Source organism: Bactrocera dorsalis, chromosome 1 (genome assembly GCF_023373825.1).
Source record: "Bactrocera dorsalis isolate Fly_Bdor chromosome 1, ASM2337382v1, whole genome shotgun sequence".
Taxonomy (NCBI): domain Eukaryota; kingdom Metazoa; phylum Arthropoda; class Insecta; order Diptera; family Tephritidae; genus Bactrocera; species Bactrocera dorsalis.
The window spans coordinates 6,027,713-6,046,011 of record NC_064303.1 but is presented as its reverse complement, the minus strand read 5'-3'; the positions used below and the strand labels follow the sequence as shown (position 1 = coordinate 6,046,011).

Genomic DNA, 18,299 nt, shown 5'->3' with positions numbered 1-18,299 from the left:
TTGGCACTTTAAATGTTTTCGCATAACGTCATTTTGTGGGCGTGGCAATGTACCGATTCCGCCCATTTGCAATACCAACTCTCCTTAGGAGCCAAGGAAACCGTGTATGAAATTTCATCAATTTGTTACTTTATCGCTTGTATTCATGAACAGACGGACGGATGAACCGAAATGCTGTTATATATTTTGGCACTATGTCTCGGGTTTAAAACAAAATCTCGTTCCCCAGATAATAATTTCGAGTGAAATCTTTGGTTAAGTGTAATTTTTATAGTTTTATATAAACCTAAAATGTAAAACAACGTTTCATCAAACAAATCGAAAATGTGTATTTATTGCTTGTGATTCACCACATAAAATTTTCAGCTTCCGCTGTCATAGATAACCGATATGTAACCAATACATAACCATTATATAACCTATACATAACCAATTTATAACCTATACGTAACCATTTTATAACCAATATATAACCGAAACTGAAGTTTTATTTCAATATTTCCGGTATAGAAACCATATCTCGTTTAACCCTCGCCTGTAAACTTATGAAAAGTGTGTAAGGCTATTTTGCATTTTAGGTATTGTACATACATATATATATTTACAGTTATATGTACTCAATTTATATTTTCCAAAAATGTTAAGCTATTGCAGTTATACTGAATTCTACACTAAAATACACATGTGCCTTTAAATTTTCAATTATACACTCACACACCTGTGTTTACCTGATAACCGCATATGCACACATATGCATAAGTATATACACATAAACTTCTCATATAATTTACAATTGTCCTGCTGTCACGCTCGGCCCCGATATTTCACACACATGCTATCACCTTATTTATACCTAATATGCTTAGTGTTAATAAAATGCTTTTGCTCTGTATGTGATACAGACACACAAATAAATACACATTTCATATGTGAACCATCTGTATGTCTACCAACAGTTTTGCGCTAAAAAATTTCCAGAGAAAAGTAGAAAACTATCACTTTCAATGAGCATTGTCTACTTAAAGAGTTTTTTGCAATAGAAAAGTGAAAAGCAATGAAGAGAAAGGTGAAATAGAAATGCTATAATGGCAGGAGTAATATTATTTATCTGCATTTCTGCTTTTATTTGACACATTTCACTCTCTACTTAACCTTCGTCACACACACACACACTCAGCAGAGCAGTGTTAACATAATATTTTCTCACCTTCATTCAATTACGAAATATACTTTTCATATGCTGTAGGTGAGGACCATATGTATAAATATATTTCACATATAAATTTGTGAAACTAGATATATATGAACATATAACGGGTGATTTTTTTGAGGTTAGGATTTTCATGCATTAGTATTTGACAGATCACGTGGGATTTCAGACATGGTGTCAAAGAGAAAGATGCTCAGTATGCTTTGACATTTCATCATGAATAGACTTACTAACGAGCAACGCTTGCAAATCATTGAATTTTATTACCAAAATCAGTGTTCGGTTCGAAATGTGTTTCGCGCGCGTGTTTTGTTCAGCGATGAGGCTCATTTCTGGTTGAATGGCTACGTAAATAAGCAAAATTGCCGCATTTGGGGTGAAGAGCAACCAGAAGCCGTTCAAGAACTGCCCATGCATCCCGAAAAATGCACTGTTTGGTGTGGTTTGTACGCTGGTGGAATCATTGGACCGTATTTTTTCAAAGATGCTGTTGGACGCAACGTTACGGTGAATGGCGATCGCTATCGTTCGATGCTAACAAACTTTTTGTTGCCAAAAATGGAAGAACTGAACTTGGTTGACATGTGGTTTCAACAAGATGGCGCTACATGCCACACAGCTCGCGATTCTATGGCCATTTTGAGGGAAAACTTCGGACAACAATTCATCTCAAGAAATGGACCCGTAAGTTGGCCACCAAGATCATGCGATTTAACGCCTTTAGACTATTTTTTGTGGGGCTACGTCAAGTCTAAAGTCTACAGAAATAAGCCAGCAACTATTCCAGCTTTGGAAGACAACATTTCCGAAGAAATTCGGGCTATTCCGGCCGAAATGCTCGAAAAAGTTGCCCAAAATTGGACTTTCCGAATGGACCACCTAAGACGCAGCCGCGGTCAACATTTAAATGAAATTATCTTCAAAAAGTAAATGTCATGAACCAATCTAACGTTTCAAATAAAGAACCGATGAGATTTTGCAAATTTTATGCGTTTTTTTTTTTAAAAAAAGTTATCAAGCTCTTAAAAAATCACCCTTTATAACCACCTACTATAAACATGCACATATATTATACTCCCAGTTATAGATACAGATATTCATATATGTATCTATATAAGATATCACTTCTGCTTATTACTTATTTCAATTTCTTAGCATCGTTTTCATAAATTCATTTTCGTTGCAATATCTTTACTTTTTTCTTTAATATTTTTGTTCTTTCTTTTTCAATTTTTTTCACTTTCTAGTTTCTGGGAGACCGATTTGCGCACGGTGCGAAAAACGAATCGTTCGACGATACGCCGCGGCAAGGGCGGCTATGGTGACGGCGGCGGCGCTGGTGGTGCCTTCGGCGAATTGGGATTACCGTAAGTATTGAAAATATAACTGTAAATGTGGAAACGCTTATACGCTTATATATGTATATAAACGTGTATGTGTTATGCTTAGTCGAACTTACAAGTGTTTATGTGCATTTATATATTGTCACGTATACGCAGCGTACGCCAAATTTAGTGGTCCACAAGCGGCTACTATGAAACAAGTATATTTTATGGTTGCTGTGTGTGCAACAAAAATGCTGTGTGTGCAACAAAAAATAATAATAATAATAACAAAAGTATACACTTTCGCAGCTTTGGTCGCATATTTTTATTAGCTGCATTTTATTAAACGGGTGGAAGGCAATCCGAAAATTGAGAATAATCTGTGCTAGTATTCCGCCATAATTTTCAGTGCAGAGAGTTTTTAGAAGTAAAATTTTGAAGTGAACACATGGTGTAGCTTATAACGAAGTAACTATGGATAGGCTGCTGAAATATACATTAAAGCTGCGCTAAACAACAAAAACAAGTCTAAGACGAAATAATGAGCATCCCAAGGAAGGAGTGTGATGAACGCATTTAATATTAAAATATCGACTTTTTAATAGATGGCATAGAGTTATATAGTAGTAAAAACAAGAAAAAGTGACATATGTATTCGGCTAAATAAAAGCTGATAAAACCTTACCAGGAGCATAAAAGGCTATACAAAAAATTTTTTTTTTTTTTTTTTTTTTTTTAATTTTAATCCATTAGTTTGTATGGCAGCTCTATGCTATATTAGCCCGAACTGCACAATTTCTTCTTATATTACACCATTCCTTAAGACAATAATTTGTGCCGAATTTCGTGAAGGTATCTCAACAAGTGAAAAAGCTTTCCATACAAGAACTTGATTCCGATTGCTCAGTTTATTTGACAGCTATATGCCACAGAGAACCAATTTGAATAATTTCTTCAGAGATTGCATTACTGCTTGAGACAATATCACATACCAAATTTCTTGAAGAAATTTTGTCAAATAAAAATGCTCCAATATGAACAATTTCAGCGGAGATTGGATTATTGGCCAAGGCAATATTCTTTGCTAAATTTCTTGCAGATATCTCGTTAAATGAAAAAGATTTTCATACAAGCAATTGATTCCAGTCATTCAGTTTGTATGACAGGTACATTCTATAGTAGCCCAATCTAAATAATTTCTTTGCATATACTAGTGCTTCTTTAGGCAATAATATTCGCCTTATTTCGCTTTGAGAGCTTTTCAAATAAAAAAGTTTTTCATACAAGGACTCGAATTAGATCGGTCAATTTGTATGGCAGCTATATGATATAGTAGTCCGATATCAGTGATTCCGACATATGAGCTACATTTTAGAAGGAAAATAAAGAGTGCGAAATTTCACATCGATATCTTAAGAACTGAAGAACTAGATCGTATATAAATCGATCGTATATAAAGGATCGACGACCGGAGATGGCTAAATCGATTCAAATCATCATCCGAATCATTATCAACTAATTCTTAAAACCTTTCCAAAGTTTTCTTCTAATTGTTTGAGACATTTTAATAAACTTGATCTAACCAACTCAGGTTCGAAAAATTCTCATAAAGCCTACATAATGCATAATTGTTAATCTTCTACCTGCAACATGAAGTCTAGCAATGGATTACAGCTTGCATAATAAGCAAAATACAACTATTAAAAAAAAAAAACTACGTTGTTCGACATTATTTCAATTTCTCAAGCTTTTGCTCCATTTTTAAATATTTTTCAGTAATTTTTCCAAGACGAAATGAATGAAGACGATTTTTCACCACAAGCATAGATACTAATTGGTATCAGTCGGTGTTAGGTAGGAAGGGAGAGCGCTCAAAAAATTATTGAAAAAACGCTGAAAAAACTTTAAATATTTAATTGGCCCACTAAAACAAGCCATGTTCAAACTTATGAACCCTTTCCCAGCTACCCAACGTAACAATGATATGGAAAGTTGGATATAAATAAATCAGAACTACAAAAAAACGTAAACTAGAACAACAGCGAAGGCTAATATTGTAGAAAAAAATCACATAAACACAAAATGCAACAACCAACAACAACAAATTGCAGATTACACAACAAAAGCGCAGCAACTAACCGGTTAGTTGGTTAGTTGGCTACAACAGCCAATGCCAACAATTGTTTTCTGCACAATTCATACGAATGCTGCTGCATGAGTTTCACCAAATAGTCATGCTATAACTTTTTGCGCAATTAACTGATTTTTTACAATTTAAAAAAAAGCGCATTATTTAGCAGAGCAAGAGCGAAGCGCAATGATAATGAGACTGCAGCCGTGACTCAAACCGAAAATGAAACCAAAAATGAAAACGAAAATGCACACAAAAATTGCAAATGAGCATGAAAAAGCGTAATCAAAATAAAATTCGACTAGGGTGCAAGAAATAATAGGCAAAAGCACAGCGAAAGTGGTAGATAAATTAAAATGAATTTTAATTACGTATACGCCATGGTGTCCAGCTCAATACAAATTAAACCGGTAGAGCGGCATAAGAATGAGCGAAGTTTAAGCAAATATTTTAAAAGTAGCGAAAAAGCTAAAGCCGCGCGCAACTCATGAAAATGTATATGTAGGCAGCGGCATGCCACTGCAACTTGCCACAAGTAGACAATTGCACTACTATACTAGAGACTGCTGAGCCAGCCGTGAAGCGAAGCGCCTCGAAAGAGGCACAAACTGCTAACGCACAAAAAAGCTGGCATTGAGACGTGAATTTTTGCATGCATTAAGGCGGATAGACTTCTTGCTATGCGCTTTGTGCGTTGGCCCATTCATACAACGCGCTTTTGTTCCACTTAGCGCATTTTATTATTATGATTTTTATTCCTGTTTCGCTTTTTTTGCTTTTTTTTTGTTTTTTTGACTTCTACTATTATTGCTGTTTCTTAATTTTTATTTTCATTTTTTTATTTTAATTTTTTTTTATTTTTTCTTTTTTCTCGCTTCTTCTCTGCCATCCATCACCGACAGTGGCTACAAGGGTTTGGATGAGCCACGCAGTCGTGAATTGGACACCGTGCTGGAGCAGGCATTGAAGGAGGCCGAGGACGATGCCACGTTCAAGAAGGTCAAGCGCATGAGTTACTCCAGCAATGCGGCGGGCGGTGAGGTGAGCAAATTTACGCGCGCGCACATTCATTCCAGCAAAGCCTTCATTATAAGCATATTGCTTTTATTTCTCTCTCTCATTTTCTCATTCCCATTCCGTAACGTCATTTTCTACAATTTTTATTATTGTAATTTTTTGTTTGCTAATCTCCGCGGCGCGCATAAAAAATGTGAAATGTGCATGAATGCCGCACACGTTGCGTGGTGAGTGAGTGTAGGTCGTGAATAAAATTAAAAGTATGCATTACGAGCGCGTCGCGCTTGGTGTTGGCGCAATTATGTGTTTAAAGATTAACCACTTGATGGAGATAATAGCGTCAGTGTCAGCGTCACTGCCAACTGCCAACTGCTCCCGCGTGGGTGCGTGCTCGCTTGTGCCATGGCGCTGGCGGCGCGCTGGTTAGTCATTTGTTGGGCGTTTAGGGGTTTTCTGCACTTGTTCCTGCGGTTCTATTCAAATTTCTCCGGCTTATTTATGCAACGTTATGTAAGTGCTTGAAATTAGCAAGCGAAAAGTTTTTATTTTAAGGTCAAGCAATCTATTTAGAATTTTAAATAAAATGCATTGTTAAACGAAAGTGATGTGGAAGGAAGGTGAGAGTGGAAGGATTAAAGAAGAGAATGTTTGAAAAATAAAATTCCAAGCAGTTTCAAGAGTATTACAGAAGTAGTTTAAAATAAGATAAAACGTTAAGATCGACTGAAGCCAAGGTATAACAACCTTCACAGGTGCATTTCTTTTGACATAAAAGAGTATAAGAAATCTTTATTTTGATTTTGAACGGCAAGTTTGTAGTGAAGTTATATACTAACCATAGTAGTCTTGTCTGAGCCATTTTCTTTAGATTTTATATATTTGCCTTGAACAATCATGATATGGTATAAGTTTAGTGAAGATATCTTGTGAAATTTTACATGCAAATACTTAATGTTGAGCTGTTAGTTGTATGCTACAGTGGTCAGTTATCAGTAATTCTGACAAATAAGCAGCTTATTGCAGAGAAAAGAGCCTAAGCAAATCCTCAAATCAATATCTAAAAATCTGACACGGCTACTTCTTCTCGACTTGTCACGCTGATCAATTTTATAAAAATTTGTTGTGGGGTCTCCTATGTCTCTTTCCAAATGTTTCAAGCTTCGTGGCAAACTTAGTGTAGGGTATAATTAGCAAATGGTCAGTGGTAAAGTTTTTTTAGCAGCCAAATTTACGCTAATACATTTAAATACAAGCATACTTTTAGGGTAAAATCACTAAATCTGGAGCATGTCTTTGCTAAATATGTGGCCCGACTACAGTGAATGAAATAGGGTCTAAATTTATAAGCCCAGGTTACAATTGATAAGCGATTAAGACTGAAATTCGAAGAAATTTCGAAATTGTAGCATTCCTCTTGAATAAAACTGTTAAATCAGGAGTATGTCTTTACTAAATGCTTCGCCAGACTACAGTAAGAAAAATACGGTCTAAATTTATAAGTCCAATTTAAAATGTGTAAGCCGTTAAGGCTGAAATTCGCTTAAGAAGCCTAAATGTTCCTCGAAAATTTCGAAATTGAAGCATACTTTTTGAATTAAATTTTTAAATTGGTAGTATGTCTTTGCTAGACGCTTATGTAGGCTATATTAAGTCAAATACAGAGAAATTTTCCATAAGCAACGCTTATTAAATTATAGATATATTCATATGCTAACCCTTCGAAACCCTCTAGTGAAATAACGAAATCGAAGTATATCTTTAGGATTAAAACATGGAGCATGTCCTTGCTAGACATTTATGTAGACTACAAGTATACTAAGCCACAGTGAAATATTTCGCAACCAACTCTTATAAGTTATATATATACTCATGTACCAACCTTTTGAAGCGTTCTATGTTTCTTTCGAAATCGAAGTATACTTTTAGGATTAAATTAAAAAATTTAGAGCATGTGATGCTTATGCGCACTACTTTAAAAAAATAATGTAAATATTTCAAAAACCAGTGCTTAATCATAGGTCTTCAAGTCTGTACTTCACGACCTCTTGCGAGTCATACATCAACCTCTGATGACAAAACCATCGAAAAAGTTAAAGAAATAATCCTGGAACAGCGGACTCGGCAGAGGATCTCAATGTGTAATATGTACCAACTGAACACATTTTGGTTAATATTTTGATTAATACTTCGGTTAATGTTTAGGTTAAGATATTGGGTACTATTTTGGTTAATAATTTACGCGTGAAACATGTCAATGCTTCATATAGAAACGCATGAGTCTTTAGCAAAAACAATGTTGAGAAGTGGTTATAACACTATGACTACAAATGAATAGCTGAAGACACTACATCCTTCAAACGTAGTCATTGCTGATAATGAAGCTAGCAAATGGCGCTCCATAAACGAGTTGAAATCCAATAAAACCATAATTGCCATAATTGAGTAAAGACAATGAAACCCAATCCAGCCGAGGCTTATAAAAAGTTTACGGAAAAAAGAGTCTGTTTTGAAGGCGATACTAAACTCTTTATTTGAACACGAAAACATACAGTGTACTAGTCCGCGTCAAATTTGATCGGATGATAGTGGCAAAATTAAAATAAATAAATGTACCTCAATCTTCGAATCTAGCTTTCAAATCACGCTTTTCGAAAAATTTCTTCCAATTTAATTGTATTCACATCCAAAGCACATCCATAAATGTTTACAAGGTCACGGTGAAGTATTATTCAACGAAATTATTTTCTGCGATTTCCACTTTTGCTCACACAAATTCAGGAGATTTATTGCAGAATACGCAACAAATTACCGAAAGCACAATTATCGGCAATTGCTCCAATTTACGCGACCGCCAAATGTGATAATGAAATAAACTGCCTTAAAGCGGATCGACCAAGAAAAAAATAAATAAATGGGCAGACAGAAGCGCTTGTGTAGCTTAGCTCAATTACTTTTTCGCTTTATTCTACACACGGACACATTTACGGCTACAATTTCTAGCCGCTCAATAATTTTCTTGAAACTTTTTTCCCCAATTTTTATTTTTAATTTTTTTAACTTTTTTGCTAAAAGTCAGTTGAAAGAATTGCGCTGTTGACCTCGCTTATTTGCCAATTTAACCGCACAAATGACTTCCGCACGTCGACGCGGCCACAAAGCACACAGGCGCATGAAATATACAGACACTTGCATAAAATACTGAGCGACCTATTGTAAGAAAGGATAAAAAGTATACTCGTTGAATTCAATTGAGCAAAGCTAACATGCTACGTAAACGCACACACACATACATATGTATATGTAACGGTACATTGATTTTATATTGCTGTAAAGGCGGCGCTTATAAATCTCCAAAGTCAGACTGCGGCCATGCAGGCGGCCAACCCTTTTGCCTTTGTCTGGCCGATGCGCTGACCCAAGGTTTAAACGAATTACACACACACACATACAAAAACATACATACACGCATACAACCTTGTTTGAAGAGAAGAGCCGACGCTCCACCCTCCATAGCTGCCTTTTAAAGCTTTTGTTGCACTACAAGCTTTCATTCTTTTTTGACCACTGATTTATGCTTTCTTTGCTCTGAGCTCACTCCTTTTACAATTCTTTTTTTCGTTGTTGTTCTTGTGTATTGCTTATTGTTTGCGTCAGTAAATAAATTAGCGCAGTTCATGAAGACCACACCAAATACGCGTACGCACACATAAAGCACGAAGATGCATTGCATGAGCACAAAGCGCAGAGAGAGAGAGTATAGAGTTAAAAGACTGACCGCCGAAATATTAACAAAAAGCAGCAGGAATTACAGCAGAAAGGAGCTGCACGGAAAAGCAGCATTTCCGCAATTTACTTCTTTGGTCCTCGGACCGTGTCCTTGCTGTGTGCCACTGCTGCTGCCGCACTTACTCTCTAGCATCGGTAGTAAATATAGACCGAGCGAGCGCTCGCCTCTCCCGCTTGTTGATGATGATTGAGCGTCCGTCTATCCGTTTTCGTGAAGGCATTGTTTAATTGCCGGTAATTAACTTTAAATGTGTAGGTGGCACGAAGAAAGACGGACAGTCGGAGAGACAGTCCATGCTGGTAGTAAGTAGTACACAATGGGGCGTGGTTGACGGGCGTTGCGACGTTGCGAAATAAGCTACAAGCTAATTGTAGTAATGGACTGTACGATACTACGAAGAAAGCTGACTATTTAAGTGGGGATATTGTTACAGCCGCTGATCGTAAAATCATGAAGAAAGGCAGCGAAAGGGATTACATTTTGAGAGAAAGGTCGGCGGATGAAGCGACTTAAGTGTTTAAGAGTTTAATGGACATGCTAAACAGAAAATGAAGGTTAGAGAAGTGGAAGCTTAGTGGTTAGAATAATGTTTATCGTTTAGAGATAGGAAAAAATAAGACTGAAAAAATATAATCGGACCAAGTAAGCAGCTCGAATGAAGATAATTTTACACAAAAGCAGAATTTTTGAAGAATTATTATACATTTGAATAATCAAAATTATTTTTCCAAGAGTTAGCGTAATCTCATTGTATTTTAAACATGCGATGGATAGCCACACTCTTTGTGTATACTGTGTGTCCTTGGTGAACATGTTCTAGCTGATCGAACTTGTCAAAAATGGACTGCACGAAGTAATGATTTTGGCTTAGAAGAAAAAGAACGTTCTACTCGATGAAGATTGTTTCCAAACACAAAGAGAGCTCCCAGAATCTTTAGGACTCACTCAAGCAGTCATTTCAAAACGTTTAAAAGCATATCGATATATTCAAAGTATAGAAATTGAATGACTTATGAATTGAGGCCAAGAGAGGCTGAAATAGTGTTACTGGAGACTTTAGTGGTCCGAAACGCTTTCAACAACACTAGGAGACTAGATAGAAATCACGACAGATAACGCTCACGTCAGGAGCAGCGCTAGGCCCAGACTTGTGGAACATCAGGTAAGACGCTATACTAAAACTCGAAATACAGACAAATTGTACTCAATTGGCTACGCGGACAATGTTGTAGATACACAGTAGAAGCGCAAAGAAAGGTTAATTTGGCCATGATATGAACGCAAGCATGGCTCGATTCACACAACCTCAAGCTCGCTATGGAAAAAACAGGGCTACCACTGCTAACAAATAAGCACATACTCCTCGAGAGAGGTATGGAAACAACTTCGGCTATTCTTAGGATGCAAAAAGCAGTAAACTAGCTGGGACTGGAGCCCAGACTAACTTTCTGGGTACAAATGCAGCAATGCCTGACATTACAGAGAGGGAACGATAGTGACAGGCAGCAAATGACTCAGAGTGTGAGAGAAAAAGAGAGAGCAACTGAGAATGACAATTCAGAGAGATATACAGTGACAAGGAGAGAACGACTAAAAGTGCTAAAGAAAAAGAGCGAGAAACAGAAAGCGAAAGATCAACAGAAAGAGAGAATGGCACAGAGTGAATTTGGACAACAAAACTGTCATCTAGATGCAGAAAATTGTTGATCAAAATCTCTTTCAGACTATTCGAGGCGTTATTCACACAGAGAAGAAAAAAACAGCAGTGACAAGGAGAGAACGATATAGAAAGCTAGAGAAATTACTTCGGACAAATAAACTGTCTCTCAGATATAAGAGATGTAAAGAATTTTTGGTCCAGACCATACAGTAAAATCCATAAATTTTTTAACTCTGTACACACTCTTCATCGCGATACTGACGAGTATTAAACAAATATTTGAGAAGCCTTGTGAGAGCCTATGTTTCATATAAGAACTTTAAAAAAGGAATAAAGCTATAAATTTTTTTATATATTTTAAGTCTACGCCACTCGGCTTAATATACCATTTTACATGTTCCTTAAATATGACACGAGCTTTCCGTATTTGGCACATCCTGCTATAGCCTGAGGACTACAAAGAATCAGCTCCGTAAAAAAACTATAAACTCAAAGCCAAAAGGATTAGTTACAAATGCCAAGAAACTTCCAACATAGAAAGGAAACACTATGAAATCCAATTAAGAAAACGCCGTATTGAGACACGTGTTCACAATTTCAAGTTTCTCAGTGAAAACTGGGGTGCAGCCTACACTCTTTTGAAAAACTACAATGCCTACAAGCCAAATGTACAAAGTTAACAACTAAACTACCCACATACCTCTGAAACTAAAGCAACACACATCATAAACCAGTGCATCAAGCCGAACTGAAAAAAAAATCGTAAAAAGCGCAGACAACAACAATAACAGCTGTTATAACTACGAATTGACACGCTGAATTAAGAACATGCTACCTGTTGACCAGGCGAGGGTCGTCTTCAATGCCAAAGTGGATAGACCACTAAAACTCAATTAACCCCATTTGTGCTGTTTTGACACAGAAGCAAACCGTTACGCACACATACATACATGCGTCAAAGAAAGCACAGAGTTGCATATTTACAAGCGACTTTTGATGAAGAGATATGGGGAAAATGGAAGAGCGGGGGAGTGGATGGAAGTTCAGAGTGGCAGCGGCCTGCAAATTGCTAGGTGCCAGAGCGGGTATGCCGTTAGAAAATGATGTGTTGTGAGCATAAAAAGGATGAGTAGACACACACACGTATGTATAAGGTAACGGTAAAGACTAACTGAAACTGCTTTGGAAAACAAACAGAAGAACTGAGCAATGAAATCGAATACTGTTAGCAACAGAGTTTGGCAAAGAAAACAACAAAAGTTGCAATGATGAAGCGCAAACAACAACAATAACGGTAGAAACAACAACAACAACAACACAGGGGAAAACAACAACAACAACAATAGCAGTGACAACAACAATAGCGGTGACAACAACAGCAAAGGCGATAACAACAACAATAGCAGTAGTAACGGCAACAACAACAACAACAATAGCGATGACAACTACAACACCAACAGCAGTGACAAAAACAACAAGAGCAGTAACAATTGCAACAACAATAACGAAAATAGCAGCAACGGCAATAACAACAACAACAGCGAGAACAACAACCACACCAGCAGCTGCATGTTCGATACGCCGTGGCAACTTCAAACTGAAAGACGGAAACAGCAATTTTTCACTTAAACCGCATTGATACTCAATAACGAGCGCACAACCTGAAACCCTCGGCGACCAACTGTGGATGAAAAAGTGGAGACACAGCCGTTACAAAAGCAACAAAGCGCACGTTGTTAAGGTGCGGCAGGCGGCGAAGTTGGCAAAGCAATGAAAAATTTTGTAGGCAGCAGTCATTTGCCACTTTAACAAATGTCCTGGTGAAAGGAACATCTATTCAGATAATGCTACGAGCCGATGTGCCATGCACAGAAATATACACACACAAACACACATACGGAGAGAGATATGTGGAGTGGAGTGGAGTTCAATAGCTGTAGGCCGCTAAACGTCAGCATAGACATGACTGCAGCGCTGCACGTTAACGGTAACTGCACGCCATACAGTGGCAGAGAAAACCTTTGCAGCACAGCAGAATGGGCGGTCAAACGGACGGAAGTAACGGAAATACTCAGTGAGGGAAATGAAACATCAATTAAAGTCAAAGCAGCTGTGACCCGGCGGCCGGGCGTAATAGAGAAGAAATAACAGTTGAAATGCAAAAAAAGCGAAGGAAACATATACATACATACATACATACATATACACATCTATAGATATGTATTTGAGTAATACTTATAGTGGCTGACAGTAGGCACAGCGTTGCCAGCACAAAAAAGCGGAAATGAAATTGGAAACTTTAGGAGAATGTTTGTATGTAAATATGTTCAAGGGTTTTTGCTCTTGTTTTTGTATAGCATCGATGTGCAGTTTAGCTAAATTGAAAATGCTGTTGGCAAATTTAACTTTCAGTAACTGTCCGTAAAAGACAAATTGAGTCAAAGTAAAATGCTTGAGCTTTGAAAAGCTAGTCTTAGTTGGTTTAGATGCAGAGTTTGAAAAATTCAAAGAGCAAAAACAACAAAAAATTATAAAGTAAGTAACAAAATAGAAAGAAGCTACCATGCTTTGTTGAGCTTCTTTATATCTCACAGTTCTCAAACGAATGCTCACTAGCAAGAAATTTTCTTCGAATGATAAGACGATCGCAACTGAGTCCTACTTCAAAGTCCAACGCAAGAGAACCGAAAATACTTAATGAATCGATTAGCATAAACATTTATAAAAGTTATTTACCTAACCTGTGACTAATGGCTGTTGAAAAAAATTGAAATTTCTTTAAGCTTTGCGGATATGTTACGCATCATCTAAAGGGTGATTTTTTAAGAGCTTGATAACTTTAAAAAAAAAAAAACGCATAAAATTTGCAAAATCTCATCGGTTCTTTATTTGAAACGTTAGATTGACATTTGACATGACATTTACTTTTTGAAGATAATTTCATTTAAATGTTGACCGCGGCTGCGTCTTAGGTGGTCCATTCGGAAAGTCCAATTTTGGGCAACTTTTTCGAGCATTTCGGCCGGAATAGCCCGAATTTCTTCGGAAATGTTGTCTTCCAAAGCTGGAATAGTTGCTGGCTTATTTCTGTAGACTTTAGACTTGACGTAGCCCCACAAAAAATAGTCTAAAGGCGTTAAATCGCATGATCTTGGTGGCCAACTTACGGGTCCATTTCTTGAGATGAATTGTTGTCCGAATTTTTCCCTCAAAATGGCCATAGAATCGCGAGCTGTGTGGCATGTAGCGCCATCTTGTTGAAACCACATGTCAACCAAGTTCAGTTCTTCCATTTTTGGCAACAAAAAGTTTGTTAGCATCGAACGATAGCGATCGCCATTCACCGTAACGTTGCGTCCAACAGCATCTTTGAAAAAATACGGTCCAATGATTCCACCAGCGTACAAACCACACCAAACAGTGCATTTTTCGGGATGCATGGGCAGTTCTTGAACGGCTTCTGGTTGCTCTTCACCCCAAATGCGGCAATTTTGCTTATTTACGTAGCCATTCAACCAGAAATGAGCCTCATCGCTGAACAAAATTTGTCGATAAAAAAGCGGATTTTCTGCCAACTTTTCTAGGGCCCATTCACTGAAAATTCGACGTTGTGGCAGATCGTTCGGCTTCAGTTCTTGCACGAGCTGTATTTTATACGGTTTTACACCAAGATCTTTGCGTAAAATCTTCCATGTGGTCGAATAACACAAACCCAATTGCTGCGAACGGCGACGAATCGACATTTCACGGTCTTCAGCCACACTCTCAGAAACAGACGCAATATTCTCTTCTGTACGCACTGTACGCATTCGTGTGGTTGGTTTAATGTCCAATAAAGTAAACTGAGTGCGAAACTTGGTCACAATCGCATTAATTGTTTGCTCACTTGGTCGATTATGTAGACCATAAATCGGACGTAAAGCGCGAAACACATTTCGAACCGAACACTGATTTTGGTAATAAAATTCAATGATTTGCAAGCGTTGCTCGTTAGTAAGTCTATTCATGATGAAATGTCAAAGCATACTGAGCATCTTTCTCTTTGACACCATGTCTGAAATCCCACGTGATCTGTCAAATACTAATGCATGAAAATCCTAACCTCAAAAAAATCACCCGTTACAATACTTATTTGAGAATAAATGGATAGCTGGAGAAGGATATGGCTATATTTCTGTGCCAGTCATTTACGCGAGGGTATTCGTATAAAGCTGCAGGAGTTATGGGCCGACAACTATTGGTTTTTGCACCACGATAATGCACCGCCACATAATGCTTTGATTTTTCATGAGTTTTACGCCAAATCTTCGACCGATATCATGCCTAAACCACCCTGCTCGCCTAATTTAGCTCCATGTGACTTTTAATTTTTTTAGTAAACTCAAACGACCGCACCGGGGAAACCGGAAATGAACAAAATTTTACTATTTTTTGCTCGTATTAGTATTATTGAAACCAAAGGTCTTTTTAGGGACGTCTTAAGGATGCTTAACTACTCAAAATATGGTTGAGAGATTATTCTTCAATTCTTCAGCAAGATGCTGTAAGATGATACTACGCCAAAATAGCTTCAAAATATATACAAGTATTTCATGGGGTATGTGTCTTGTCCCTCACCTAATGAAATAGTTATTTTCAAAATCGGTGATTCATCGAAATTCTTAGGATCCACTTGATGTAGTTTGACCCTTAGTTAAGAGTCTCAACCAAAAAATATGCATCAAATTTGTTGTTATAGTGCAGATACATATATAGAGCATGGGTGAGGAACCATGTCGCTCACTATGGTTTTTTGTTTCTGAGGTTATGTATATTCCAAGAAATGTATAAATTTCGAGATTACATTGCAGCAGTTTATAAACTGAACATATTTAGTATAACGCAACGTTTCTTAGTGGTTCATATTTTTGGGGCGTTAGAGCGCTGTTTCTATTTTAAGCGAATAAATTTGCTCAAATTTAAAAAACTTTAAATTGAGAAGGGATGTGAATTTTGTGACAGTTTACTAGTAATTTTTTCTTTCCTGAGATTTCTAAGACGTAAGTATTTATATTGAAGACGAACTCTTTTTGTTTTTTTTTTTTTTTGCTTATTTCTCCTCTTTGTCATATTTGTGACTATTTTTCTAAATAATTGCTTGCAGTTTTCCTAACAAGTTATAAGTAGTTAAGGTGAGCAATAAATCACTGTTAAGTGCCAGAATCAGCGATACATAGACTACTTCATTGTCTGCGCAATCTCTATCATTTCTCTTATGCCTGAAACAAGAAAGAAGCAAGCACAACTTCGCCTGAATGTGAGCATTATTTTCACGCAAACCTGCAATAAAGAGCACTTAGGTTACCTTATTCTGCCTTCTGCGAATAGAGTAGCATAGATTCCAAAAACAATAAGAATAAGCGGCTGGGAAAACAACATTTCCTGCGGAAACTGCAAGTGAATATAGCAATTGGTTTAGGATTGCTTGAAGTTATTGCAAGAGGCTACAAAGAAGAAGCTCTTATCATTTTCAAGAATACCAAATGGAATTTGATTAGTGGAAACTTTAATAGAATCTAGGTATCTATGTATATTATAAAATCTGCTCTACTTATAGTACAAGCAAGCCGAAGTAATAGCACATAAACAGGTTATTCTTGGAAATGTTTTCCTTCAAGAGCCTTGAAGCACAGCTTAGGTATTGTTGTAAACGTTTCCACGAATAACATAAAAGCTATAAAAAATACACTGAGGCATTTATAATTGTATCTGCAGCATATTACACAGAGTTACTGTAACATAAATGTTATTCAGCATGCTTCATTTCATTTCTTTCCACATTTCTTCTAATTTCACAAAATAATCAATTTCACAAAACATCAATGTCATAAACCAAGAATAAAAAGCGACCTCAAATATTTTTGCGACAAACTTTTCAAAATTTCAAATCTCTTTCATGCTAAACATCTCTACTCCTCTTACTATCTTCCAGTTACCACAACGCTTAGCACGCATGGCTGGACTCAATCTGCGCGAACCAACAGGCGGTGACTACAGCAACTCGCCATTCGGTAGTCGCGCCGGCAGTCGCATGAATTCCGTACGCAACTCCAAAGTGCAAGTCGACTTGAAGGCACTCGACAAGCTCGTGTCTAATCTGCTGGAACAGCACACAGCGGCTGTCAAGAACGGCACGGCGGCCAACGCACGCGGCACTCCGCCACATCAGCGCAAAACCTCGGTGAAATTAAATCGTTGGCGTCCCACATCACGTTCGGCGCATTCCTTTAGAGCGGCCGAAGGTGGTGCGGCCGGCAGTGGTGGCAACTTTGGCACGGAGCTGAGCAGCGCGCTGGGCCTGGCGGGCATGGGTGGCAGCTTGGGTGCCAATACCATGCCCACAATTATGGAGTCGGGCATGAATGGTGCGTCAACGCAACGCAATGATGTCAGCAACAGCGTCGGCGGTGGCGGTGGCGGTGTCGGTAACAGTGGTGGTGGCAGTGGAGGTGGTGGTGGCGCTAATAGTTGGTCGTCTTCGCTGGAGCGAAATGCACGTGCTGCACGAAATGTGCTCAATACCATAGCGAATGCGCCGCAGCGGCTCAGTCAGTCCGCAAATGATGAAGAAACATTAAATTTAACTAAGAACTATGTACCATAAGGAGGAAGCAGATGGCAACAAGTAACGACCAAAGTAGTCTATAATTATTTTCAGCAACAATTTATGCAATAATCTGCAAATTTTCGAATGTTGTTGTTATTTATGAGTAGTTTGTTAAAAATTGCAATAAAGTATTGATTTTCAACAAATATTTTGAAGTCAAGAGGACTTTATATACAAAACCCAAAGGAACGAACACTTTGGCGAATACCGATACCCTTCACAGGTGCATTTTTATTAGCATTAATTGCATCCCTGAAAACTTACAGGTTAGTCTTGGACGAGGAGAAGGCGCTGGAGAAGAGGCGCAGTAAGCTCTTTCACGGATGAGTCGAAGCTAGGAGGGACGGTTGGTGAGGGAGTCTCTTGTAAGTAGCTCTCCATTACACTTAATTTTAGGCTACCTGACTACATTGCTGTTGTTGTTGTTTCTGTTGTATCAGAAAAAATCTGTCGAGCTGAAATTCCTTGGCCAGGTAAAAATCCGCATCCGTTCCATCTATGCAGACCCTATTGTCGTCGGAAC

At 37.7% G+C, this 18,299-nt stretch overlaps 2 protein-coding genes across 4 annotated transcripts in view; one reads left to right on the top strand and one right to left on the bottom strand.

Annotated features, from left to right (window-relative positions):
• Positions 1-17,932, top strand: part of LOC105225307 (uncharacterized) — a 105,189-nt gene extending 87,257 nt beyond the window's left edge. For all 3 annotated transcript variants that reach the window (XM_049446673.1, XM_049446674.1, XM_049446672.1), the window contains 3 exons: positions 2,458-2,577; positions 5,569-5,707; positions 17,102-17,932. In XM_049446673.1, the coding sequence (XP_049302630.1) occupies positions 2,458-2,577; positions 5,569-5,707; positions 17,102-17,773 (931 nt within the window). In that variant the 3' untranslated portion in view covers positions 17,774-17,932. The remainder of the gene's footprint in view (positions 1-2,457; positions 2,578-5,568; positions 5,708-17,101) is intronic.
• Positions 1-18,299, bottom strand: part of LOC109579481 (uncharacterized) — a 319,803-nt gene that overhangs the window by 261,168 nt on the left and 40,336 nt on the right. The window lies entirely within an intron of this gene.